The following is a 14,124-nucleotide window of genomic DNA, read 5'->3' as shown; positions in this document are numbered from 1 at the left end:
CAAAAACATGGACATTTTTAAAGCACACATAATTCACAAATTGGTCAACATTAGCAATCTTAAATCAAACAAACCAAAAACACTATGATATCATTGGATGCTGTAGTAATATTTGTCGTTTAAAATGAAAAACCGCTGTAGGAGAAAACATGTTAAAGCGACTGCCGTCCTGTCCACATTTGTTTTTGGTCACAAAGCAGCCAGCAGCGGCTGCGATTCACGTCACTGTCTATCACTGTAACAGGTAAACCCATTGTTCTAAAGACAGATACTTGACTTTAAAATGACACCATAGACATGACACCAGACCACAGCCATCGTCTTTGCCTCATGCCAAGTCGCAGAGATCCGAGAAGAAATAAAAAGGTGTCAGAGTCTCCCCTGCAGCCATTGACGGGGCGAGAGGGTGACAGCATGATGGATGTCTTGTTATGAGCTTCTGCAAACTGCTGCTGTATGTGAGCCGGCCCAAAGATGTCCAGGTTATGAATGGACTAGTCAATGAGCGAGAACATAAATGGCCTTTGGTCATAATCTCTTAAAATGAGAGGGGAGATGTCACCGCTCACTGGAGAAGATGCATCGCTCAATTTGGGTGTCTCATCTGTTCTGGGGTTTTCTTTTACTCCTCTTTGATTAGCATAGCTGACCTATCACACACTGGTGCTGAGTCATTAGGTGTTAGCATTTTCAATTACCTCACACCTCCCATCTCTGCCACCCAGTCTCCTCTGTGAGGCAGACACTGCACAGCAGGAGAAAAGCAACAAAATGCTAATTTCCTGCTTATAAAAAGGCTAACTACATCTGAGCTCCACTTGAAAAGAAAACGGAAAAAAACAAGCAAATGAACAAAGCAGTAGAAGCTATAAAAACAAACAGCCCTTCTAATGTCCCATGGTTCATGTAGAACTTTATTTCAGCTATATGGTTGTTTTTAAAAGCACTTATTAGCAATACAGACTGAACGGTTTCCATGGTACTGCATATGTCAAACATTCATGCCAAAGGAAATACTGATACATAATCAACTGGACAGTTACAGGTATTGAAAATAAAGTACAAAATAGGCTTTTTCATAACAACCATAACAAGAAAACACTACCATAAAGCGTATTAGTGCTTCTAGCTTAAAGTGTTATCATGACAAATGAAAGGAATCAAAACCGTTCTCAAAAAAGTAGCTTTCAGTCGTAAAAGAGGGAGAAAAAAATGCTTGTATGGGTTTGCAAATTCCCACATAGCGGAGCAAGCTAGCTATCTTGCTGAGTCTCCACATGGGCAACTGCCTTTTAAAAGAGGTAAGGCAAGTTCTGTCTTTAAAAAATCATTAGCTTTCCTCCCAAATAAAACATTGGTGAAAAGATACTTGACACTTTTGACAACAAAATGTCTTTTTTTCTGTTTCACAAAGAACACGTTAGGCTTACAGACCTATTTTAGCGAAAGATGCTTCTACCGATGATTGCTAGAAAGCTATTGCCAACAAAAAGCAAACGGAAAAACATCACAAACGTGTCTCAACATTAATATCAAAGCAGAATGTTATTGAGATTTTGAGGCTACATATTAGGAAGGCAGTGAAACCTATGAATCCTATCTTTTTGGGCAGCAATACAAAATAATTTAATCTACATTTTCATCTTAGTGTTCTAATAGATTGTACTCTCTAGCTTAATAGATGTCAATTTTGAAATAAAGGAAATACACTTAAATAAAAAAAATAATACAAGATAAAGAGCACCTTATCCCCATACAAGTTATTTAAGATTTTTGGAAGCAAATGGCAAAGTCGTCAATGGTAAATTAGCAATGCTCGTTGAATTGTACATTTTTTGTCAGAAAATACCGCCAACTCTTAACAGTTTAACATCAAGGTGTGACAAGATACTCTAGAGAAGTGTTTGCATCGGGTTGAGCTGTGTGTACAACAAACATGTACAACAGGGACTGATCACTGGACAGAAGCTCAGTGTGTGTGTGTGTGTGTGTGTGTGTGTGTGTGTGTGTGTGTGTGTGTGTGTGTGTGTGTGTGTGTGTGTGTGTGTGTGTGTGTGTGTTTGCTGCCACTGCCATCTCTGTGGTGTGCTACCTTGCAGTTACTACACCTCCACCTGTGTTTTAACACCGAGTAAAAGAGGACCTCCAGAGTCAGTGCAGCAAAGAGCTTTTACCCTGACTCAGCTTTTCTTGTGCAAAACTGTCACGACTGGTCTTTAACTGCAAGGACAGTCGGCCTACAGCGTGTCACAACAGCCAAACTGAACACAGACATGAAGCGAAAACACTCACTGAACCTTAAAGTTGGGCAAACAGTAATGTGTAAAAACAACTTGCCATACTGTCGTGAAAAATTAAGTACTTAAAATCCACATCTGGAGCTTCCGATACCAATACACGTGCATAAAGATTTACAAATACAATAAAACTTGATTGCAGCTGGCAATGACTGTGACAGGTGCGTGAGAACTTTACATCAAAGGTAACAGGCCGACCTCTGCATCAATTCTTCTAGACTTATGAATTTGCTCAGAGCTGTTCCAGAAACAGTTCATATCCAAGACTAAGAGGCCAAAGAAGCCACCGTAGACTTAAGGAGAGAAAAATGACTTTCACATACCAAGTAAAAACTGAGAAAATGACACAGGAAATTTAACGAGAAGGGGAAAAGTAGGTATAGAAAAAAACTAGCATCTTTCTTGTTGCAGTGCGGACTCACGACAGAACAGCAAAACTGATGTAAGTCAATTCATAATTGTTTTCCTTGTAACAGAAATTCCATCTGAAGACAATCAAGCCATTAAGAGAGCATTTGCTGTGTCCAATAAGACATTTGAGGATGCCCTTAGCTGGCTGACCCGGTGCTGTGTGGATGGTGGAGCAGCAGCAGCAGCTGGTGTGATTGTGGCTTTACTGGCATGGACGCTGTGAGCTTTAAGAGAAGAGAAAAACGTCTGTGGGGGGTGGGATAGGGGGTCTAGTAAAGAAGGATGCGTCGCTCGATGGCCTTGCGGCAGATGGGGCACTCGCTCATCCGGTCCCCACACAGCTGGCAGGTGCCGTGGCCGCACATGAAGATCATGTTCTTCAGCCGGTCCAGACACACCGGACACATCGTCTGCAATCACAGAGCATGTGGTTTGTGATAGTCATTTTAGCTTTTAGAAAAACCCACCTGAGACAAGCCCTATACAACAAACTTTACGATGCAGACATTGGTTTCATTACTTAGAATATTCTACTCCCTCTTGATGGTTCACGAGGCACAGCTGGGGTGCGTCCCAATATGTCAAATACAGCATGCCAAAAATACCAGGGCGTTCTACAGCATCCGATGCATTTTTTTTTGCAGAATGCTTTACTGGCTATAAAATATACAAAACTCTCAGCTCAGAGGAAACTAGTCACATCGACTGAGCCGCAGAGAGGCTGATCAGAGCTCGTGGAAATTCCAAAATACGGAATCATATGAACGAGAGGGTCAAGGTGCATTATTATTATTATGAAGAAGTATATCCCAATTGTATGCATAAAAGCAGCTGCAGTAAGTACTAAAAGTTAAAAGTATGTGATTTTGAACTCCGCCCCGTTAAATCTTACTCTCTTTATGGTAAAATAATATTTAGATTTAACCGATAAAGTTTCTTAAATATGAAGATTTATAAGTTGAATACAAACTGGGACATTTGAATGGGCCTTTTCTTTACCATCTTCTTCTTTTATGATGAAAGAATCAATTCATCAGTACATGACCATTGCATGTATGATATGTGTAATGTGTATTTGTAAAGCGCTTTGAGCATCTGGAAAAGCGCTATAATAAATGTAAGGAATTATTATTAATTATTATAATTATAATTCAATGTCTCAGATTTAACAACGATAGTCAGTTGTGTTCCATTAACTAGCCGCGCTCTGATCTACAGCTCCTACCTGCTCCTTGATGTCTTGCAGCTGCTGCTGTAGCTTCTGAACGTCTGCGTTGATGTTGGTGTTGTCCTTGTCTCTCTGCAAGGCGGGGATGTTTCCGCTGGCTGTTTGGACGCAACAGCACAGCAACATGTTAAGGGAAACAGAATTCAGTTACCAGCCAAGAGACTAAACAAATAAGAAGGTTTCGCTTGAGGCCACATCAAATGTTATCTCTGCATAATGATAAACTATATAGTCAATAAAACTGAAATGCAGCCACACTGACAATGTTAAAACTGTCAATCAACCTTTGAAGGCAGATCAAACTCCATTTATAAAGGACTTTAATTCAGAAATGCATACTTTATAATTATCTGAAATATAAACTGGCTCAGGATAACGTAGTATTGTAGGAGCCACAATGACATGAGAGTGTAACTGCCTGAATACATTATAAGAGCACAAAATTAGCTGGGCTGAGGAACTGTAAGCACCAATGTGATAAACAAACAACAGACTATACTTTTGAGGGTGTGTGTGTGTGTGTGTGTGTGGCCTAGCATTACTATACTTGTGGGGACCTAAATCTGTGTACACAATCACGTGTGGGGACTCGCCTCCCTTATGGGGACAAAATGGAGGTCCCCATGAGGGAATCATTAATGTTAGGGTGAAGACTTGGTTAGGGTAAGGGTTAGGGTTAGGCATGTGTTGGTTATGGTTAAGGTTAGGATAGTATCCAGGAAATGCATGAAAGTCAATGTAATGTCCTGTGATGTGTGTGTGTGTGTGTGTGTGTGTGTGTGTGTGTGTGTGTGTGTGTGTGTGTGTGTGTGTGTGTGTGTGTGTGTGTGTGTGTGTGTGTGTGTGTGTTCTTTAAAGGGAGGGAATCATAGAGGTATACTTACACCAACTTAGAGCCAGATTGTTGGGCTGGACAATATCCTGCGATCCCCCTGCCATATTGTTAGTGCTCCCTGCTGGGAATAACCAGTCACATAGTTATAGCGGGGCTGTCCTCACCAGCTCAACGGCTGGCCTAGGGACTGAAACTACTCACTACAGCCTCAAAGGGAGGTCCAAAGAAAGAATTTAAAGAGAAAGCTAGCAGTCGGAAACAGTAATCAGGGAAAGAATGGGAAATAGAGTCTCTTTTGATGTAGAATCAATATTAAAAAGCATAGCGGCAAGTGGTTCTTTCTCTTGATGCCTGCGCTACATCAAGTCAGAGAAGTAGGGAGTCAAAATAATCAAAGTGGCGGATGATTTTTCGTGCACTAGATTTGCTTTTGTAGCAGACATCAACGGTCAGAGTTACTGGGATGAAGGGAGAGGAGATAAACAATCAATGCTGCCCCTTGCATGAGTGTATGCGTATTGGGGTCTGCATTCACTTTTGCAAGACTGCAAATAAAGATTTGCATGCCAACAAGCTGACACATGGAGAAATGTGTAATAATGAATACACGGGTAAACATGAAGTTAGTGAACTTACAACAGTTTCCCTTTTAACTCAACATACAAATGTGGAAAACACGGACTAACCACTGGTGAGATGCACCACTAAAAGAAGGTTGTGGGCAATAAAACACTGTGTTCGACTTGGAGACAAGAAGATGGAGTGATTCAACAAACAAATAAATACATTTACACACTTCATTACATTTCAGTGGACAGTTTTTGGCTTGTGTGCAACTGAATAACATATAGGTTAGGCGTATCATTCCAAAACTGAAATGACCTGCAAGGGAGGTATTATAATTCAGTATTTTTGGACTTTCAAGTGGTTATTAATATTCATATATATAATTATGAGTACAAGAAGTAAGCATATGCTTACACATAAGTTATTCCACTTAATGCAGAGTGATTAGTCAAACTTTTAGAGGCTACAGGAACAGAATAATGTTATCAGCTTGTCTGTATTTTATGAGATTATTGTGTCATTTCGTGCAGGTCTGCTAAACTAGATTTAGTGTTTACTTTTAGAAAGATTAGAATCAGATTTTTGGAGGATCTATTAAGCCAATTTCAGACAAGGCAGGCAAGCACTTTGAAGCCACTGTCCACTTCAGCCAGTATCCGGCTAGAAGCTAGAACAGATGAAATGATCACAATGGAGACAATGATTAAAAGCATGCAAGATCTAGTAGTGGTTAACAGTTTGCAAAATAATATGAACTAAATTAAACACATAACTTAATTTACACATTTCTAACATGTCTACTACAGTCAAAACAAAACAATGTATCAATGATGCAAACAAAGGAATAAAATACATAAGCAAGCTCGCGACAAAGCAAACGATAAACACGGCTAAAGCACACTTTCAAAGGAAAAGTGGAAAAATAGAAAAGAAAGAAGGAAAAATAAACGGGAATTAAAAGGGAACGTGTGGAAGATTCACTCACTAATGTCATCATCATCATCATCATCATCATCATCATCATTTTCATCATCATCATCATCATCATCATCATCATCATCATCATGATCAGCGGCATCATCCTCCATACCTTTCCCACCACAGCACATAACGAAAGGGGTGCGGAGTTCTACAACAGCCCGGCACTGTACGCACTTCTTCATGAGGCTGGCACAGTCTGGTGAAACCAAAAAGAAAGACAGTTAAAAGTCCATTCTTTACAAGGATAGTTTTTAGTTCAGAAGCTGCTAAAAGGACAGAGGTGAACTTACTCTCACAAGCGCACATGTGACCGCAGGGCTGGAACAAAACGGCTGCTTTTTTGTCAGAGCAGACTACGCACTCCTCAATCTGTGGAGGGACAAATTCACCAAAAAAGCGGTAAAAGTTGTCTGCTCTAGTTGGTGAATCATTTCCCTGGACTGGTACTAGTCTTTCTGATACCTTAGTTCTTGACTGGACCTGATCCTTGCAGATAAGACACTTTTTAACCCGAGGTGAGCAAAGGGAGCAGGTGGCGATGTGTCCACAGGGCCCGAAGATAGTGTCTCTCTTAAGGTCTGAACACACCATACACTCGTCCAGCGTCTCGTTGTTGCTGTTCTGAGACGGGCTGCGGGTGCCCACCTGGCCACTGGAACATCGAGAAAGAAAACAGTGTGTGAGAGCAAATTATAATATAGGTCAGGGCTGCTCAATTAATCGTATTTTAATCGCAATTGCGATTTTGGCTTGCAACGATTATGAAAAAGACATAATTGAAATAAACCTTTTTTTTTTTAAAACATAGGTTTTTCAGTTGAATTATACTTAAAGTTCTAAAGGTAATCAACTGTTAAAAACTTAAGTGTTCACATTTTTTTTTTTTATAAATGGATGTTTTCAAAGTAAATGGATAATCGTTTTTTAATAATCATGATATTATTATTGACCCAAATAATGGAGATTATGATTTTTGCCATAATGGAGCAGCCCTAATATAGGTGCAGACAGATAGACACTGAGAAGAGAACATAGCAGAGCATAGGAAACATGGCCCTACTGTACATGTAACATGTTTTTCAAAGAAAGAAAATCAATAGGGTTGATTTTTCTGAGGCGGCCCTTCTTCCTTTTTCTCAGTCAGGTGTTATCGGTACTGTTGGTGCAGGAATATAATTCAAAACACCAAACAAATTTGTATAAAATTATCTATTTTTAGGTTTTCAGATTGATTAAAGTCATGTTAGTTTGATGAAGAGTAATGTGTTTTTTGGCCTATTTGGACAAATAAATAACTTGATCTAGGTCTCTAAATCTAACTCCTCATGTAAAAGCCTTATTCAATAATGAACACCCTCTTTAGACATGCTTGTAGGTGTGTCACTTATTAAGCTACAGACAAGGCTTTATCTTACATGTTTTGCATTTTGTTGAGAGCGACGTACAACAATAGAAAACGTTTTTCCCCTCCAGTTTCCAGTCTTTACACTGAGCTAAACCCGCTGTCTCCTGGCTCCAGCTTCATATTTAACAGACAGACATTAGAGTGCTATCGATCTTCCCGTATAACTCCCGGCGAGAAAGCAAATAGGTGTATTTCCTAAAATGTCAAAGTATTGCTTTAAGGGATGTTTACCTGCTCTTCTCTTTGTGACATTTGGCCAGAGCTTTGCAGAGGCTGGGGTCTGGACACAGGTCCAGAGGGGACTGGCCCTTCTTGTTACGAATGGTCAGGTCCGCTCCGTTGGCTGCCAGGAAGCAGGCGATGGATGCTGCGCTCTTCTTCTCCGCCCCCTGGGTGCCGAGGCCCATGATTAACTGCAGAAAGACAGACAGACACACACAAACAGATACATCAGAGGAACTTCGGGCACTTGTGACGTGAAATATTGTTTCTTAAGTTGAATCCAGTGGGTACACAGTTTTGTCTTTACCTCCCACTGTAGCCTTTAAAACTATTACAGAGCAAGAGGAGATATGATATTAATATTATTCAGATGGACCATGCCGAAGTACTAACAGATCATCACTAATTAGCCAATCAAAGACATGTCTTAAGATGGCTGTCAGGCAGAGTTACCCCCTCACCCTCACCCAAAATCCCATTAACTGTCTCGCCTCTCCCTCCCACTTCCAGCTCCTCGTCTCAACTTCAAACCCATCTCTCTCTCTCCAGCAATTTGGGCCCTCCATGTTTGATTGTCTTCAACCGGTGGCTTTTACATCCCTGCTGATGGAGCCATCGGGCCGGCAAATTCAATTCTCATCCTGAAGGAGAGGGAGAGAGCTATGGGAGGGTGACCCAACCGCACATATCTCAATTAGGCCCGCTGTCGGTCTGTTCCGCTCCTCCGCGGGGAACCAGGGAGAGCAGGAAGGCGGACAGGAGAGAGGAGGCGGAGGAGGAGACGAGGAAGAAGTGGGAGGCAGACAGAAGGTGACAGGTAAGGGAAGTGTGTAGCGAGACCCTGCAGTCTGAAACTCATCCCTGTAGGGATTAGTGATGTGGTGTTAACATGAAGACGGTTCAGGTCTGACGCGGCCCTGTTGGCCCTACAGGGAGACAAACTCATTCAGGCCGGCCGAGAGGCTGCAGCGAGCTGGTTGGCTGCTTCACGCTGCTGTCTGAATGATGAACTAAAGAACAGTGAGGTGCTGTTTAAGAGTGATGTGTCATACGTTTTCAAACATCAGGCAGTGGTACACTTACTGATCCTCATACAGGTCCTGCAAGATGCTGCCAAGACTACCCTAAAATCATGAAAACTAAGACATATCGCAGGTTGGATTATTCTGGAATGTGGAAAGGAGACATAAACTGTCCCGAGGTGTGAATATGTTTGCATGTGGCTCAGCTTTGAAAAACCCTTGTGACTTGTCCAGGGTGTTTCATAGTGTACTGCCTAATGTATTCTGGTCAGACCCTCAATAAGAAAAAACAGGAATAGTAATAGAATGAGATTTTAAGCATTTAAGGACAGTAAATCAATGGCAGGTAGACTAAAGCTCTTCCAACATGCTGCATTAGTGTGCATGCCTTGCTTAGGCAAATGCATTTGGGAATGTTAACTGAATCACGTAAACCTATTGGATAACGAGGCGCTTCAATCCATGACCTCCAGTGTTTTCAGTTTGTTCCTTCCTCTCAGCACACAAGGCTGTTCCATTGCATTTTAGCGCTGTGATGCCGTATGACACCTAAAGGAACCTTGACTTGAGTAAAGATTGATCATGGAGGAACCGTGAGGGTAATAATGAACGTATACGCACTGTGTTCTTGGAAGGTTCCCAGGGCTCCACTTTGCTGACATCCTGCATATCTTGGAGTTGCCGCAGTTGGGACAGTGTGTGGTGACGCAGTGCCTCGTGAAGTGGTGTGTCCCCGTCCTTGTCCTGCACATCAAGCTTGGCCTCTGCACGCACCAGCAGCTGTGAAGAAAAACACATCAATAAATACAAACTCGAAGTCAAACAGGAACTGTAGCAATAACTGGAAAACAACTTTCATTTTATGCTACAATGCAAATGCCACAGTAATGATTTATTAGGCTGCCGATAGCCTAGAACTACCTGAGTGTTTCGCGGACCCAATTATGGAGTGCATTTTTTCTTGAGTCCACAAGATGGCAACGTGGCAATCTCAATCCAATACTACGCCAAATGACTCTAACCAAGACACTGCCTCGGAGAGCGTTTTCCTTACACAGCATCAATCTGAAGCAGGAGCTCATTCCACTGCAGGACATCCACCAGTGTAAATTAAATATGAACTGCACTGATGTTGTTCTACTCCCCTTTGTGTGTAGTCCACACTGAGAGACTGATGGAGGGATTACTGGAGGCAGAATCTTCAGTTGGAAGTCAAAGTGAGAGGAGAAAAGGAGGGGGGGGGAAAAAGGCCCCACTAACCCGGACTATCTGGGTGTGTTGACGCTCCACTGCCAGGTGTAACGCCGTCTGCTGGTTGACGTTCTGGATGTCTAAGCTGGCACTTCCCTTGGAGGTGTGAAGAGGAGAGAAGGGAAACAGACATATGTGCATACGTTAACAACCCACAAAATGAATCACACAAATGTACGTGCTCACAAATACACAGGCAAGTGATCAATGCAGACAAACAAGAGAAGATATTTCAGTTCAAAAGTGATTGTAACATACTCTGACAATATGTAGCATGACAGTCTTCCTCTCTTTAACCCTGCCTACCAACAAAGTCTCACCTACCGCCTAGGAATACAAAACGTGTTCTACAATAACGCTGCACTTGATTGTCATTTCCAATTGCGAACACCTCAGCTGAGGAGATGTGGAGGGAAGATAGGCATTGTGATCAGGCAGTGTGTGAAATCCCCGAGTAATAAGACTGACTTGCTGGCTGGCAGGGAATCTGCAGTGCACCTTGTAGTGCGGTGGAATTTCTGAATAGAAAGCTGAGCCATCACTGCATTCTAGACCATTGCAGGGACCTTGGAAGAAAGGCCGCCCCTGCTGAAGGGAAGCTTGAACGGCGAGCGTTCATGCGTTGGAATGTTGCAGCAACATTGCTGCCTTGCACCATATCCTAATTAACCCAGTTCTCGCTTGGACAGGTGACTTTGCCGTACACTCATGTCTCTTCAGAGAGTTAAACCTGCAATCTCAGAAGGGAAAAGACCATGAACCTATGATTGCAGGAGGAGGAGGACATGATGGCCCAACAGCACTAAAGAACACCCCTAGAGGCTCTGTGAACAGTATGGATTCAATAAAAAGAAATGGCACTTATAGCAGTTTAAATTGGTCTACAGCTTGCTGGCTGCAGGGAGTGCAGTGGAAGCTGCTCTTAATGTTCTGTAGTCAGGGAAAGCCAGGAGTGCGGGCTGAGCTAATGCAGGATATGCTTTGGGCTGATAAACGTAAAGAAAAATAGTCTCTTATAGGGTAAATAACTGCATCTGTTGTCAGTGTTCAGCATGCATTAAAAAGCTTTAATACATCTGTGTCTGGGCCGTTACCTGGTGCACCAACAGCTCAGCCACCTCCACATGGTTGTTGAGGGCAGCCAGGTGCAGTGCAGTGTAACCGTCGTCCTTCTTCTCATCTACGATCCAAGGCCTTGGCAGTTTAGATAGCAGCACGCGCATGGCACTGTAGAGGAGACACAGAGACAGGGAATAAAGTGAGGGTTTGAATTGGCTGAGCTGAGAAGCATGACAGAATCAGCTGCAGAAAGGTACAGAAAGTGCAGTCAATTTGGTCGTTTGTGATGCAAACTGTCAAAATGAATCTGTGACTGAATGTCTTATGCAATGTAAGATAGCTGGGGGCCAAACGCAAACACATCGCAGTGTCGGTACTGCTGATACGCAGCATATTCCAACACACTTTCTTTTACAGCAGAGCATATCCCATTTTCACACATGGGGACAAGAATACTAAATCAACTTAGGGAGGAGCTGCTTTCCCAAGCAGAGTGTTATTTACATCAAGCTTTGAGCGGTACAAGAGCAACGTGTTCTTTTAGAGAAGCCGTCCCCCTACCATCTCCTCAGTTAAGAACAGAAGCCTCTTTTACCTCGCTGATGCACAGACGCGCCTATCATAGGGAGGCAGAATGGTAATTACACGAGATTTAGCTGCATTCACTCAGGTATCCTCCCGGGGAAGAACCAGGCAGGGTGGGAAGGGTGAAAGAAAGAAATCCATTGTTTTAACAGTGCTGTTGAGCAGAAATCGCCTGGTGTGGAGAAAAGAGCCAGTCAGTTCTGTGCCACTGAAGGTCATTTAGAGGATGTGTGCCACAGAGAGAAGTGGCTGCTAAGACTACTGTACAGGATGAGAGAGGGCGGCTGTCACCTCTCACAGCGTCATTGACGAATACACGTATGTTTTACTATTAAAAACATCTTAATGTATCCAAGAATCCCCCAACACAATGAATAAGCAGGGGAGAAATAAAGACAAACTCCATGAGATTGGTTTTATGTAATACTGTTGCAATTAGATATAAATAGATGTGAGGTAACACCCTTTTTCCTACTAGCTTGGGTTCAGCGTTTGAACTAAACTAATTATTTTACCCCCATCTCTTCCTACTCTTTTTGCTTTAGCCCCTGGGCACACATCCAGGCATATGGCACATGAGAATACTGAAATGAGATGCATCTGTAATTTAGCGTATGACCGGTGCATCAGTCGGGGATATGTGATGAGAAGCAAAGCCTGCAAACACAACTCTTCAATTTGTGCAGATGCTATGGAATATAAAACAAGAACCCTCTTCTGAAGTTAGGCACACAATGTACCTTCAATAAGCATTTAAGCAGCATCGCTGGAGGGCACGCTCCTGACCTTGAGTAACCCTGAATAATCATGCAGGGCATGAACTGCGACAAAAGGAGGAGGCAGCCGATTCTACTCTAACTTTGATATGGCTGAACAGCTCCCATGCGTGCACTGGAGTGTTAACCCACACAAGAGTGAGGTAAGTATGGTCTGAGACAGTACAGGGAGGAAATGGGCTCCAGCACAGAGCACGAAGGCCACAGCCAGCAGAATCAATGAAAACGGTGAACTATTAAGACGGAGAAAAGAAAGAGATGCAAACCAACATGCTGGCAGGCATTCAGAACGAAGGTAATCAGGATGGCTGGTTCCCTGCGGGTCTTTGCTAAACCTACAGCTTGTCTCCCTCCTCCTGAGGTAATGAAAGAGAGCATCATCAGCACACTCTCTTGAGGAAGCAGAAAAAAGGGTCGGAGAGGCAGGGGGGGGACAGGCAGTCAGCACCTCTGCACGGACAGAGATCCAGCATGGTGTACTGCTGCAGTGATGAACAGCGCAGCACACTGATCCCAGGCTCCCTCGCTCTCTCGCTCTACCTCTCAGGCTTACGCACGCACACCTGCATTGCTTTCAGCCATCTTCAACCACTTAATGCAGAGGAGCACTGCTTAAATGTGATAGCAACCGCACCCTTTCTGCCTAATCTCACATTCATAATGTGTCGCCTTTGTTACGGAAAAAAACTATTTGCGTTCGTACTGTACATTTTACATCTCAGGGGGGACTTTTGAGTAATTTCCTCAGTGGCTCTCCCACCGGGTAGGAGTTGAGACTTAAACAAGCAAATGACTCAACAAAAGACCTTGCCACATCAGACGCCTGCCTGAAGCTATAACATTACACTTATCCCCAGTGGTTAAACACAGCACTCTCTCAGCTTTTTGATAGACAATACAAGCATGCAGTTCTTTCTTTACTACAACAGTATCCATTAGAATCAAGGGCAATTGTCCCACATAAAGCCTTTGTTCTTTTTGTTTCCTATTTCTTGCACCAATTGGTGCAATGTATAAGAGTTGTCCAATCCGGATTGGCTGGAAATATCTCCTATATGTTGAACAACTGGCCAATAAATGCATGCCTGCAACACACCAGGCGCTCAGTGGCGCCTTCTGGTGTCGGAAGCAGGCACTTGAGTGCTGGGCAGGTGTTTGCTGTAGTAAGGAGCCCCTTCAATAAAAGTCTTGATTGACAGGCTCCCTGCCACGCTGGGCGAAATGGGCGGACATTAATATTAATGCCCAATACTGGTACTGCTGCATTGCAGTTAAGCTATTTGCTGTTAAGGCAGAACAAAAGAGTGAATTAAGGAACCAAGGAATAAATCCTTGTTTTTTTTGTAATCTCTTCGGTAAGTGATGTTAACAGTGACCGAGGGGGGAATGAGAGAAACTGCATGTTGGCTCTTAATGCAGCTTGTAGAGTGGGAGATAGAAATAGTCCGCTGCAAACCTTTCACTCAGCAGAAGACACTGACCTGG

At 42.9% G+C, this 14,124-nt stretch overlaps 1 protein-coding gene across 7 annotated transcripts in view; it reads right to left on the bottom strand.

The window, feature by feature from the left end:
* Positions 1-885: 885 nt before the first annotated feature.
* The window catches only part of mib1 (mindbomb E3 ubiquitin protein ligase 1), a 49,662-nt gene continuing 36,423 nt past the window's right edge, over positions 886-14,124 (bottom strand). Inside the window, exons 13-22 of one of the 7 annotated variants that reach the window (XM_034234723.1) lie at positions 11,314-11,446; positions 10,229-10,315; positions 9,590-9,748; positions 7,956-8,137; positions 6,782-6,971; positions 6,610-6,688; positions 6,324-6,515; positions 4,821-4,892; positions 3,934-4,034; positions 886-3,118 (exon numbers count right to left, since the gene is read on the bottom strand). In XM_034234723.1, coding sequence (XP_034090614.1) covers positions 2,978-3,118; positions 3,934-4,034; positions 4,821-4,892; positions 6,324-6,515; positions 6,610-6,688; positions 6,782-6,971; positions 7,956-8,137; positions 9,590-9,748; positions 10,229-10,315; positions 11,314-11,446 — 1,336 coding nt within the window. In that variant the 3' untranslated portion in view covers positions 886-2,977. Of the gene's footprint in view, positions 3,119-3,933; positions 4,035-4,820; positions 4,893-6,323; positions 6,516-6,609; positions 6,972-7,955; positions 8,138-9,589; positions 9,749-10,228; positions 10,316-11,313; positions 11,447-14,124 lie in introns of all 7 variants that reach the window. The other 6 variants (XM_034234724.1, XM_034234727.1, XM_034234721.1 and 3 more) reach the window with 6 other exon arrangements.

This window comes from Gymnodraco acuticeps, unplaced genomic scaffold, assembly GCF_902827175.1.
Source record: "Gymnodraco acuticeps unplaced genomic scaffold, fGymAcu1.1, whole genome shotgun sequence".
Lineage (NCBI taxonomy): Eukaryota > Metazoa > Chordata > Actinopteri > Perciformes > Bathydraconidae > Gymnodraco > Gymnodraco acuticeps.
Note: the sequence above shows the minus strand (reverse complement) of the source record. Positions and strands in the feature narration are given on the sequence as shown.